The sequence below is a fragment of the Notothenia coriiceps genome, unplaced genomic scaffold (genome assembly GCF_000735185.1).
Source record: "Notothenia coriiceps isolate Sejong01 unplaced genomic scaffold, NC01 NC01_scaffold00000339, whole genome shotgun sequence".
Lineage (NCBI taxonomy): Eukaryota > Metazoa > Chordata > Actinopteri > Perciformes > Nototheniidae > Notothenia > Notothenia coriiceps.
In genome coordinates, this window is record NW_011333040.1 from 22,607,023 (window position 1) to 22,621,441 (window position 14,419).

A 14,419-nucleotide genomic window follows, 5' to 3' on the forward strand; every position below is an offset into this window, starting at 1 on the left:
AGGGGTGCAAGGAATAGTCCAAGTAGTGGGGGAGTTTTATACAATATGTTTAAAACATAAAAATAAAAAGGTTTAAAAAAGTTATTGTTTAATGTTTTAAGGAGGTGACGCTACTCAGCCAATCAAATCGGTGCAGTCAGCACGATAGATTCAAACACACACACACAGAGACGAGACAAGAGGAGAGAAACAGTCGGAGTAATTTCAAATGGCGGAAGGTAGACAGCGAAAACAGAGCATTTCAATTACATTTTCTCTTACTGGACCTCTTTGAAATGCAATTGAATACCCCTGCATTATAGCAACAACAACAATAATAATAATAATAATAATAACAGCAATAATAATTGGGAGGGGGGGCGCGGCTGTTCTTATGTTCTCTGAGGGGAGGCTCACCTACCCACACTTTGAAAACCACTGGTCTAGAAGTCTTCTCATCAGGGCTCTATAAATAGAAAACTACGGCAGATATGTAATATTTAATGCAGCCGAACCGTGTATTACAATGCCGTTATGTGATGACTTTCAAAGAGAAAAGCAAGCACTTTCGGAATAAAGTATTATTTTATTTTTTTAAATTGTTTTCTAGTCTATTTGTTAATCACGATGTGATGTGAGATGTGAGACTGGAATTGCACAGGGGAACTGACCAATGTAACGTCCACCCGGACGTGTCGGAATGACGAGTGAAGCGTTCTCAAGTTAAACAGGTTTATTAACAACCAACGGCTCTCATCCGTCCTTTCTCACTCTCTCTCCTCTCGCGCCAACCTCTCACTCCCCTGCACGCGCCCACACACACACACACACACCAAACCCTCTGCTCCCCAACCCCGCCCCTACCTGCTCTCCTCACAGAAGCCTGACACAAACAGTTAACAGAACACTTGAACAATAAATGCAGATCGCTACATTATATATATATATATATACAGTCTATTGTCTAAACTAGTGAAGCCACATTTGAAGTGCGTTAAACCTGCATTCTTTCCAATGGCCAGCAGAGAGCAACTCAGATTGTTGTCAGATTGTATAAAAGTCTACGAGAAAATACCAAAATTACCCTAAAATGTTAACTGATTAAGATTACACTTCACGTTAGGGCTACCTTGGAAATACCAGGACGCTTCCACATTTTCCGGTTTAAGTTTTTTTCCGTGTTTTCGTCAGAGATCTTTCACCATTGAAAATGTATTACAGTACTTTGGTCGCCTAAAATGGTCTTGTTCATTCTTCGGTTATACTCAACTTCTTTTGGTCAGTCAATGGGTTGTGCTATGGGAAGTTTGAGCTTTTTTTAATGTTCAATTCATGCATCAACTCTAACACTGACAACCCCTATAGGCCAGATAACTAGACTACAAAAAAGAGCTAACATTTCGTGTGTAATAATGATGTCCTCCACCTAAAGGCAACAGAAGATGGAGATGTGTCGCCAACATGGAGTAACCTCATATCCTGCCTGACAAATGTCATGGGTAAGTGTTCTTCCATTTTGTTGTTATCGCAAGTGAGAATATTGTGGTTTCTCTACATCCCTGGCATGGTCTGAATGTATAAACCTTGGCATAGACAGGTGACATTTCAAGGTTTGTGCTTTTTTTAAACAACCATTCAAATAATTGTCAACCCTGCTTGAAATATTTTAAGGAACAAATCCTGCAAATGAAAGTTTCACAACTATCTTTAATGTCGTCTTTGGTATTGTATAGATACAAAAATAAATAATCATGCTTTAGTGTTGTACTTGAACTGGTTGTTGTTGTCCTTGAACTGTACTTTACAATTGTAAGGTCAAGTTAGAGTTGTTTTTAAAACCATTCATCTTTGTTGTTACATCGTCAGATAATGCCTTTTTTTTTTTATAAATATCATTTTATGGCACCACACCAAGGATGCTGTTGGAGCATTTCAATCCACATGACAGCTTTTTTTTTGTTTCTAACATCTTTCCCCAGACCCCAAGTGTGATAAGAAACCTAACATCTCTATCGATGACCTGATTAAAGATGTGGACCTCACAAAGTTCTACCGGTACATGGGCTCGCTGACCACCCCAAACTGCAACGAAGCGGTCGTGTGGACAGTCTTTCATGAGCCAATCATCATCCACAAAACTCTGGTGAGTTGGCCATGTTTAGTCAACACATGCCCCTGTCAGCAGAGAGAGGGACGTAAGGGCCTATTATGTACTTCCAGTGTTACAGAAGCCAAACAATGTTGTCATTGCCGCGTTCATAACTTGTTTATACTGCCACCAGTGGACGAAAATGGCTACTGTAGCTTTAGGCTCAAATACCCTTCTTGGTGCACCCGTAGTTAGAAAATAACGAAGCAAAGGGGTTATCTGGGATACCCCTATTGTAGATCAAACATGATAAAGTGCCTTCTAAGGTGCCCTTTAAAACAGCCTGTGTTTGATGATGCACTGAATGGACACTTTACAAAGATGGTGCTGTGTCAAATAGGTGAACCTGCAAATCAGTTGGAGAGAAAAAGCATGTAATCCTTTGTGGGTTTTCCTTGTGTCTCCATCTGACATTTAACTGATGTTTGTCAAAAAAGACCAACCGTGTATTTAATTTATATAGCACATTAAGTGTGGACAATATCTTGTAGGTAGCACAGTATAAATAAATAGTGTGGGGAGACATGAACTGTATCCTGGAAGAAAATTGTTGTACATGAATGTCTATTACAGCCTAAATCTGAAAGGCCCATTAAGAGTTAGCTCGAAAGTGCCAACTGAGGAGAGTGATAAACAGAAGTAATACAATGTCAAAAGTGGGTGTGGAAGATGTCAGCAGGTTCCTTGCTGCCTCACAGTTTCTACCCTAAAACGTCAGCTGTCTTCTGAGTAGTGTAAGAAATCCTGAATGGGAAGGGTTTCATTTCTGTGTTCTGGATACGAACAACCTTTAATTTAAAAAAAGTGACCTATTGCAAGTGGAGTCACATGCAACCTGTTACATCATTGACCACCCATATATGCGGGGAAATGTCACCAGACTGCATGGTGCCGGGACATACAGGTACACGTGAGATTCCTGTTTTGATAATCATGTGAGATAATCAGGTTTGTTTAATCAGTTTGGTCTAACTATGAGTAAATAGCTGTCAAGACTGCGTGACAGAAAAACAGATTGTTGAGTCACATTTTCAGAATGACACACAATCTTTCTTTTCATTAGATTTACCTGACAGGCCCTCTGCAGATAAACAGGTACACATGTCACATTGTCAGGTGGCACGGCAGGTGCGTGACTCTTTGACCCAAGTTTCACCCATACCAGTCTGTTTTGAGGACATGATGATCGGCAAAGATAATCTCAAAGATCGCGTGAAGTGCAACCATTCTTTTTAACAACAAATCAGATTTATATCCTTCATAAAAGTATTCATTTTAACACTGTTTACTGCCTTATAATTTAAAGGTGTAGTCTAAAATGTAACAACATGTATATTTATGAAGTGGAACTAAATAGCCATCAAGTGCAAAAAATGTCCATCCTTTTACGTACATTATAAATCAGGTTTTGAAACGCTCTATAGATATAACGTTGAATTACTTTAATCATCATTTATCTATGTTCTTTTGTGGATGCAGCATTATGTTTTAAGTATAATGTATAATCTTCTGTTTACAGGTGATAGGGAGAACTACCTAATAAATAGTTATGATAATATCTATTTTGGGGCCCATTTTATTCTCTTTATACCTTCTCCCCCGTGGACTAATTTTTAGAAAACATGGCGTTTCCTACCACCTTTATGCGGACGACTCCCAAATATACCTACCCCTAAAAAAACACCCCAGCTCTCTGATTTTGGATTTTTTGATATACTTTATTAATCCCCGTGGGGAAATTATTTCTCTGCATTCGACCCATCCTAGTGTTAGGAGCAGTGTGCTGCCATTTTGAACGGCGCCCGGGGAGCAGTGTAGGGAACGGTGCCTTGCTCAGGGACACCTCGGTAGCACTTGGTCTTGCAGGCACTTGAACTGGTGACCTTCCAGTTGCCAAGTCAAGTCCCTATCGACTTCGCAACCACCGCCCTGATGCCCCTGGTTGACTGTCTTAATGTCATAAAGGCCTGGATGGCGCTAAACTTTTTAAACATAAATGAGAGCAAAACGGAGGTCATTGTATTTGGACCAAATGGTGATGTCCCTTCCATTGACCTAGGTTCCCTGCAACCGTATGCAAAACCCATGGTCACAAATCTGGGCGTCAAAATCGACAGTGCTTTTACATTGGATAAACTCATAACTTATAATGTTATGTTTGCTGTGAAGCACTTTGCTAAACCCTCTGTGTTTAATATGTGCTATATAAATAAAGTGGATTGGATTGGAATGGATGAAACCGTTTGTGGCTCCAGGGCAGAGCACTTGCAACGCCTCGTAAATCACCTCAAGGGAAATGACTTGATGTGGCATCCTGGGTTGAACTCATGTTTAACAATGACACAATTTTGGGGTGTGGATTTAAAAGGATATGATCTTACATAATCTGCTCGTCATCTCTGCTTGAGGCGAGCGGCTTGGGCACTTTAGCCTCGAGTTTCTGACCAAAACTTTTGGTGGAGAAACTGAATTGGGTAATGAAGGCACCAGGTTTTGATAAGACAGAATATAACATACTTTACTCCATCACTGTTTTATGAGTATCAAATTAGTTTCATTTTAAACCATCTTATTTGAATAAGGAACAAACAAGTAAAATCACATGATTAGTGCAAGATGGCGTGAGAAGAAACAGCCAAATACCAGTGTCATCAAAGACAAGGCCTTCATGATAAGATCCGAGGGAGTGTTTAAACTTTGTTTACACCCTCTAGTTGTCTTTGCAATTACTTACGACGCCTTTTGAATTCGCTGGAAGGTAAAGAGAATGACATAATTGATGTTTCACCTAACCCTCATTGGTATGGGGCTGGTCTGCTGGCTCACCCTACATGCACTCTTTATTTATGTTTCTTTTGTGCTGTTGTTAGATTCAGAAGTTCCCGGAAAATGCAGGGTTCAGAAATGTTTATCGACCTACACAAGCTCTTAATGGACGACAGGTGTTGGCTTCCCCTGCAACTCCTTTACCCAGTGAGTGGTAAAATTAAACACATATAAGACCCATAATATCTAAGACTGACATATTCAACATGACTGTTCTTCTATTCTTCAGGTCATCCATGGTGCTATCATGATCACTGTGGTATGTAGGGGCAAATGTAAAGATGTGATGAGTGGACAGCTTTAAATTCATAATGATGTTACAGAACTTGTTCCCCTTGAATTCCAGAATACACGCAGTCTGAGTGGAGCCGCCTGCCCAACGCCTACTGCGCCGGGGAAAGCCAGTCACCCATCAACATTTCGAAAAGCAGCGCCGTGAAGGAGGAGAAACTCGGTGCATTCCACTTTGAAAAGTTTGACGACAAACATGTCATCGAGAAAATCATTAACACAGGCCACACAGGTTTGTTCATCCTTATTATTGGCTGTTTCTGTGGACATCTATGGAATCTAGACCCAAAAGAAGGACGTATCTAAAGCTTTAGTTACCTTTATCTCATGAGGGTTATAGCTGCAACCATTAATACAAGCATTTATCAAAAATACAACAATTTAGATTACTGGTTAATGGTTTTATAAATAAAGAGGATAATGGGACAACTTTAAGGTGCTATTTTTACCTTGTCACTACACCTAACAAATCAAGTCCCTTTGCCTGTCCTTGAAATAATTTAATTAGTTGACAAAATAGTGTCAAGAATACAAACAATTCCAAAAATGGTTAATTTAAATAGGAAAAACACATTTAAGTCTGTGAAAACATGTAACACTTTCTACCTGTGTTCTCATTTGACTCCCAGTGAAGTGCGTACTGAAGGAGGGTGTGGAGGTCTCAGGTGGAGGTTTGGGACACGTCTTCTCCACCCTTCAGTTGCACTTCCATTGGGGCGCGCATGACTCTGAAGGCTCTGAGCACACAGTGGATTCAAAGAGATACCCAATGGAGGTCAGGCTTTTAAAACGTTATTGCATTGAAGTGTGTTCTCATAGATTGAGCTTTTGCCTGTTTTCTATTGATGAATTGTGTCTTCATCCAGATGCACATAGTCAACAAGAGGAAGGATTTAACTCTCGAACAGGCACTACAAACTACTGATGGTCTGGCTGTGCTTGGGTTCTTTATTGAGGTAACTTAATTGCATTACACTTATGTCCAAATCCATACTTTACAAACTCTGTATCTGCTAGTATTTTCATAATGGAAAAGTAAAAAAACTATACCCAAGGTCATGCATACTATTCATACTAAAGAGAAACAGTTTTATGGTCTGACGCCATTTATAAACAGCCTCCAGCAATGTGATGCATTACGGAAATGTGGGTGAGAAATATTTGATCAGGATAAGAATCTTTTAGAAAAGAAAAGAGAGCCCAAGGACGCTGTGCTAAATGAGCTGTCAATCAAAAGTTATTTCACTAACTGAAACATATCCGCATCTCATACAAGAATGTCACCATCTCTACCTGCTCGCATTTAAAGCGTAACCTGCACAGATGTCATGATCCACACCCTATACAAATACAAAACAAACCCTTATTTCTGTCAATCTGAACTGCAAAATAAATCTACTTTGTGTTGTGGTTCCCAGTTCATGTTATCGTTGGGAGTAATGCTTTATTTTCTCTTTTGTCTACATTTGACATTGAGAAAAGCCAGTTACACAACATACTGACCTGCTTGTTTCCAGGCCACAGGCGCAAAGGAAAAAAGCCGCAGCAGTTCAGAACAAGGCGCGGTAAGAGATGGAAGCTTTCAGCAGATTGTGCTATTGTTGTCCAATTAGCTACTTCTGATGCCATTTTCCTTATTTATTCACCATGTTTTTCTCTGCACACACAGTCCTCATCTGATATGGACGCCTGGAAAAAACTCACCAGCTATCTTTCAGCTATTAAAAACATCAGTGAGTACACACCTGTTTTGTTGGCATACATTACGTAAAATACAAGTGGCACTACATCTTGGGCATTTTGGTTTTCAATGCAGGTTCAGAAGTTAACGTCACCGAAGAGATCTCCATTGACGACTTGCTTGGCAGCGTGAACAGAGAGTCATACTATCGCTACAACGGCTCCTTGACCACGCCTTCATGTAACCAAGCTGTGGTCTGGACCGTGTTTAAAGAGTCCATCAAGGTGGACGAAACCCTGGTACGTGCTACTCACCATCAGCTGAATATAAAGGGTATATGCAGTGGTGTAAAGTAACTAAGTACATTCACTCAAGTACTGTACTTAAGTACAATTTTGAGGTACTTTACTTGAGTGTTTCCATTTTATGCTACTTTGTACTTCTACCACACTACAATTCAGAGGTAAATCTTGTACTTTTACATTTATTTAGCACTCTTAGTTACTACATATTTGGAATAATGATGTGAAATATAACCAACACTTAAATCAGACTTTAGTTACACCTGGATTAAATTCACAAGCTAGGTTGCACAAAGTGATTAAAACTAGCTACATCTTTACTACACTGAACAAAAATATAAATACAACACTTTTGTTTTTGCTCCCATTTTTCATGAGATGAACTCAAAGATCTAAAACATTTTCTATTTACACAAAATAACCATTTCTCTCAAATATTGTTCACAAATCTGAAAATATCTGTGATAGTGAGCACTTCTCCTTTGCCGAGATAATCCATCGCACCTCACAGGTGTGGCATATGAAGATGCTGATTAGACAGCATGATTATTGCACAGGTGTGCCTTAGGCTGGCCACAATAAAAGGCCACTCTGAAACGTGCAGTTTTGCTTTATTGGGGGGGTCTGGGGGGGTCCGAAAACCCTAGGGTTAAACCCTAACCCTAACCCTAACATGTCACCCATTGAGCATGTTTGGGATGCTCTGGATCGGCGTATACGACAGCGTGTTTCAGTTCCTGCCAATATCCAGCAACTTCGCACAGCCATTGAAGAGGAGTGGACCAACATTCCACAGGCCACAATCAACAACCTGATCAACTCTATGCNCTCTGGAAGCCGTAGCGCTGTAAATAGCACGACCAATCATTTTAACCGGCCCGGCTAAAATAACTCATGCGCGTTCGTGTGTGTTGGAGGAGGGGCTCTGTAAGAAAGTCTGAAGGAAGAGGCATATTTTTTCCGGTTGTGTATTTTCAAATTCTAGCGCACTCGAGCTGGTTTCTCCATTCTTACCTACCCTACCTTTAACTCTTTTTAGGTTGCAGCTATATGTTTTATTTATTTCAAAGTGGGCCCATTTTAATTATATATATTTTTCCTTCAAATGTGCAGAGGACTCCCCAAGTGCTGTGTTTAATTTATTTTAAAGTAGGCCTGTGTATTATTTTGAATTCTCCTTATAGGAGTTCTTTGTTTCTTATTAGAGGTTAACAGTTTTATATAATGTAATAAATAGCCTAATAAATGCAAAAAAACCTGTAGTTTTTGTCTGATATAACAATAAATACAACTTTATAAGCTATCAAGCTATGAAATATGTTTTGCGGCTCCAGACAAAAACATTTTGGGGAAAAAGGAGCAAAATGGCTCTTTTGGTCAAAAAGGTTGCAGACCCGTAGTTTAACCAGTCAGGTTTAACCCTAACCCTAACCCTAACCCTAACACTAACATGTCACACTCTGACACATTACAATTTTTGTTATGGTTTAACCAGTCAGGTTTAACCCTAACCCTAACCCTAACACTAACATGTCACCCACTTACACATTAAAAAATGTTTTAGGTTTTAACCCTAACCCTAACATGTCAGTGGGTGACATGTTAGGGTTAGTGTTAGGGTTAAACCTGACTGGTTTTCGGACCCCCCCAGACTCCCCCAATAAAGCAAAACTGCACGTTTCAGAGTGGCCTTTTATTGTGGCCAGCCTAAGGCACACCTGTGAAGTGCTCACTATCACAGATTTTTTCCCTAATCAGCATCTCGATTAGTGCTTGCGTACCTGGATCTCCATTCGGGTTTCAGGTCGGACTCCAAGTCCAGAGGTTCAGGTTCCAGGTCGGACTATTCAGCTCGCCGGAACCTGAACCCATAGCCCATACTTGTCAACCCCCATCTCGATTTTCGCGGGAGCTTCCCGATTTAATTGCCCTCTCCGGGTTCAATATTTCTCTTCTCCCCCGCATTTTTCCCCTGATTTCTGCCAAAATCAAGATTTTACACACGACGTTTTCCACTCGGACTTATACAGCTAACATTGTTTGGTTTCCATGGTAACACGTCTCTTTAGTAGCCGCATGCAAACTCAAGTCCTGAGAGGCGTGAGGAGCAGATATTCCACAGAAACAGAACAAGGAATCGACAACTGCTCACCAGTCCTTTCCTGTAAAATACAGATCCGCCCACACATATGATCCATCAGGAACGAATGCTACAAGGCCCCGCAAGTCAGTGCCTTACAACTACAATAAGGCATGTTAATGTTAATCTAACAGCTTCAGCGATCCACCGTACGCAACCCCCCCAATTTGCATTTTGAAATGCTCCGATTTCCTGAGTCTAAAGGTTGGCAAGTATGCCATCGGCTTGTGTCCAAGTTGTGTGAGTAACTTAAGTGAACTTATTGTGAGCTAATATCAAATTGAAATAACTCATAATCACACTCAATTTCAAACTCCGTCAGGTTTAATTGTGCTCCTTCCAACTGTGTCTACATTTCCTTTCTACAAAGTACAAATGTAAAAAAAACTTTTTGCCAGTTTAGTCTACAAAATGAACCTTTATGCGCAACATACAAGTGACTACTACAAAGTTCAAAAATTTATTTCATTACCAACTAAAGTAACCAAACAGTCCCCTGAGGCTGACTGAGCCCTAAATCCCTAAAACTTTGCTGAAGGTAGAGTTGACTTTACGCATTACACTGTTACGCACACCTACTATACATTAATTAAACGGCAAGTCAAATCAAAGCATCCTGACAGGGGCACGCCGTCAATGCCACCGCTNTTAGGGTTAGGGTTAGGGTTAAACCTGACTGGTTTTCGGACGCCCCCAGACCCCCCCAATAAAGCAAAACTGCATGTTTCAGAGTGGCCTTTTATTGTGGCCAGCCTAAGGCACACCTGTGCAATAATCATGCTGTCTAATCAGCATCTTGATATGCCACACCTGTGAGGTGGGATGGATTATCTCGGCAAAGGAGAAGTGCTCACTATCACAGATTTGTTCAGATTTGTGAACAATATTTGAGAGATGGTTATTTTGTGTATATAGAAAATGTTTTAGATCTTTGAGTTCATCTCATGAAAAATGGGAGCAAAAACAAAAGTGTTGCATTTATATTTTTGCTCAGTGTAGCTTTGATAACACTTGCATCAATATCTATAATCAAAACATATCATATATAATATTCTAAAATGGACCAATCTGCATTATGACTACTTTTACTTTTGGTACATTAAGTATATTTTGATGCTGATACTTTTTCACTTTTAGTTGAGTAACCCTTTGAATGCTGGACTTTTACTTGTAACCGAGTATGCCTACACTCTTGTACTTCTACTTCTACTTAAGTACAAGTTCTGACTACTTCTCCCACCGCTGGGAATATGTGGTGGAATATAACTTTGCATAAAAACATAATAGCAATAATCCATGAAACAGTACTCAACCATAATTCTTATCCCCAAACCAAAAATGAATCATAAGATTTATATATGGACCGTTTTTATGTATCAACAGGGTTTTTAACACCATTAACATTTAGCAGAAGTATAAAATGAGATTCAAATAGTTTCTGTAATGGCAGTGGGGTTCCTCAACGTCACAAGAAAATAATGACTAATGTTCTTTCGGGATGTAGATAATAATGAAATGCATTCTTGTGAGGATTCTCTGATGTGACAAAAAACCTAATCAAATCGTCGCATCTGTTACGCACATTGTAACATGAATGGAAACTAAACAAACACTGATTAAATAGTTTAAAACTCAGATGTAGTTTAGGTTTAGTTGACTATTTGTTATTTATTTCTCACAAAAATAAGGCTTGAGGTGCTCTATGTTCTTATTGTCAACAAATCCCTTTTAAGATACTCAAAAAAACAATAACTGTAATATCAATTTATTGTTGGATTTGTTGACAATAAGAAATAGGACACACACTTATCGTTTGAAGTCATCACATTTGTTTATCCTTTGCAGTCGTTTGCTGCAGATGTCAATGAGTCACTTGGTATCTTCTTCATCTGTGCTATCTTCATTTCCTGTTTGTGTCGCAGACTTTTGGTGTTCAGTTTGTTGTTTAGATTTTGATTAAGGTCACATAAGAACATTCAATTCCGCTCCTGCAAAGACCTCGTGTTTTTATATTCAACATGTGAGGTTATGCATAACAGGGAGGGATTCTGACACTCTTTACCCAAACAGTTCTGAATGCCATCACTCAAAGGCCAGTCAGTGTTTGATTTGAAATCCAATGGTGTGAAATCAAAGCTACAACATTACAATATAACATATTAGTATTCTTTGTACAGTACCAGTCAAAAGTTTGGACACACCTTCTCATTCAATGGTTTTTGTTTATTTAAAGTTGTTTCTACTTTGTAGATTAATACTGAAGACATCACAACTATAAAATAACAGATGGAATCATCTAGTAAACAAAAAAAGTGTTAAACAATCCAGAATAGGATTTTTATTTTAGACTCTTCAAAGTAGCCCCCTTTTGCCTTGATGACAGCTTTGCACACTCTTGGCTTCTCTCAGTCAGCTTCATGAGGTCGACACCCGGAATGGTTTTCAATTAACACGTGTGCCTTGTCAAGAGTCCATTTGTGGAATTACTTGCCTTCTTTATGTGTCTCAGACCATCAGTTGTGTTGGGCAGAGGCAGAGGTTAGTGCACAGTGGATAGCCCTATTTGACTACTGTTATCCATATTATGGCAAGAACCACTCAACTCAGTAAAGAGAAACGACCGTCCATCATCACGTTAACAAATTGAGGTCAGTCGATCCGGATAATTTCAAGATATTTGAATGTATCCTCAAGTGCAGTCGCAAAAAACCATCAAACGCTATGATGAAACTGGCTCTCATGAGGACCGCCCCGGGAAAGGAAGACCAAGAAACATCTCTGCTGCAGAAGATAAAAGAGTTACCAGCCTCAGAAACCTCAAATTAAAGCACCTCAGATTAGAGCCCACATCAATTATCACAGATAGCAGACAATCTCAACATCCACTGTTCAGAGGAGACTGCGTGAATCAGGCCTTCATGGTCCAATTCCTGCAAAGAAGCCACTACTGAGGATGAACAACAAGAAGAAGAGAATTTTTTGATCCAAGAAACACAAGGATTGGACATTAGACAGTGGAAATCTGTACTTTGGTCTGATGAGTCCAAATGTATTTGTGAGACGCAGAGAGGGTAATCAATTTACTTACACTATTTGTTCTGTTTTATTGTGTTGCAATGTTTGAGGAGCCTGTGACCTAAGATTTTCATTGTCATAACTACACTGTAGCTATGTACGTATGACCAATAAAAGCCTTGAACCTTGAATGGTTTCTGCATGAGTGGTTCTCACCGTGAAGCCTGGAGGAGGAAGTGTGATGATGTGGGGGAGCTTTGCATGGCTACCACAGCATTCTACAGCAGCATGCCATCCCATCTAGTTTGCGACTACTGGGACAATCATTTGTTTTTCAACAAGACAATGACCTCAGACCTCCAGGCTATGTGAGGGCTATTTGACTAAGTGCTGCATCAGAGGACCTGGCATCCTCAATCACCCAACCTGAACCCAATTAAGATGGTTTGGGATCAGTTGGACCACAGAGTGAATGAAAAGCAGCCAACAAGTGCTATAACATTGCTATTGCTTTGTATGTCGGGGCGGGAGATTCATGTGATTGGTTGTTGTTCGCAAAAAATCCCCAAGCTTTCCGACACGCCCACCTCCAAGATTTTCAAGATTTTTTCAAAGCTGCTGTGTGGACGGGCCGTTACAGTAGCTAAACCAAAGCTAACACTTTCCTTTCCCTCACCAGATGATGATGTTTCCGACTGAGACAGGATATCACAACGTGTTTCGGAGTGCGCAATGTCTTCACGGCAGGACCGTTTACACCACGGCAGCCGTAGCCAGAGCCCCCGTCTCCATCTCACTGCTGCTCGCGTGTCTCTGCGCCTTTCACTTTAGATTACATTTCTGATAAGTTTTACTAATTGGAGCTTCTGTAGAGCCAAATATTGTAATGATTATCAGTCCCTTCAGATTGTCCTTTTAATCATTGTTAGCCAAACACCTAAAGTAGTGTTCAATCAGTGATTTGTATACAGTGCAATTATATCATCTTTTAATCAAGAATACAACAAAATAAGCCTCTCTAGATAAGTACATGACCTGGGTAACACTTGATTTAATAATCACCATATGTTTTGTCAAAACATGACATCATTTATTAAACGCAATAATAATTCAGCCTTGGGTAGTAATCGAATACTTTTCTTGATTATCCTAAACAACTTATATAACCTTACAGAATATTCATAAATATAAAAATCATTATTATTAATATTATATTATATTAGTGCGACTGTGTGCTTATATTTTCAGCAAAAGTTTACAAAATCGGAAGTGCATATCACACTTTCGACTAAGTCAAAACAAATTACAACCGATTGATACCGCAACAAAATGTTGTAGCTCGTTGAAATTTCGCTTGGTGTATAATGAAGTCGATTGTTGGACTACTCACACATTTCGTTTAAAGGATACAGAGGAATTGTATCTAAGGATCAATAAATGAACATGGTATATCGTCGAAATGTCTCGTTCAGTGAAACTAATGACATGAATTCATGTTAAGACTCTATTAACATAAAGATAAGTGTATAGGCAAGACGAAATATAAGATGTGGAATGTGATGTTTTCGTTTACAAAATAAAAATGAGTTATATCGGTCGATTATTGAAATTCAAGTTTCTTATTTACACTAGTCGTTTAGAAAAAACTAGGGAACTTTAGTTAAGTGTTCACGACACGAGAACTAGTCGAACGTAACTAATTTTCAGAATTGGAAACTTGTTTATATGACACATTTTAGAAGTGATAGTGGATTTTATTATATGTAAATGTCTTAGATAAACATAAAACGATTACGTGACGGAATTGTTGTCTGATAATACAACCCATCGAATTAAGTGTCTCCTATGACAGTAAATGAGAATAGGACGACACTGTATTTAGGCTATTGTCCATACACTTTGTCTAAGTCTTTCCTAAAGTGCGATTATCATCGTAACGATTAAGTAAGTGGAAAAAGTAACGAACTGTAATTAGATAAGAATTTTCAAATCTATTGATGTCGAAGAAGTATTGACTAGTTTCGTTGTTTTGTTTG

General features: G+C 39.3%; 1 protein-coding gene across 1 annotated transcript; it reads left to right on the plus strand.

The window, feature by feature from the left end:
- The first annotated feature begins 2,998 nt into the window (after positions 1-2,998).
- On the plus strand, positions 2,999-13,545 carry LOC104952417 (putative carbonic anhydrase 3). Its single transcript, XM_010779234.1, has 11 exons — positions 2,999-3,032; positions 3,192-3,223; positions 4,999-5,101; positions 5,184-5,213; positions 5,301-5,477; positions 5,875-6,020; positions 6,112-6,201; positions 6,763-6,810; positions 6,915-6,978; positions 7,062-7,225; positions 13,063-13,545. Exons 1-11 carry the CDS (start codon positions 2,999-3,001, stop codon positions 13,225-13,227), a joined length of 1,053 nt encoding a protein of 350 aa, XP_010777536.1. The 3' UTR covers positions 13,228-13,545.
- Positions 13,546-14,419: the final 874 nt, after the last annotated feature.

What these genes read in the sequence shown, in the direction of transcription:
- LOC104952417 (XM_010779234.1), top strand. Translation starts at nt 2,999, where the DNA reads ATGTCACCAGACTGCATGGTGCCGGGACATACAG. An exon ending in CCCTGCAACTCCTTTACCCA is followed by an intron (nt 5,102 to 5,183) that starts GTGAGTGGTAAA and finishes TCTATTCTTCAG; the next exon opens with GTCATCCATGGTGCTATCAT. An exon ending in TCAAGGTGGACGAAACCCTG is followed by an intron (nt 7,226 to 13,062) that starts GTACGTGCTACT and finishes TTCCCTCACCAG; the next exon opens with ATGATGATGTTTCCGACTGA.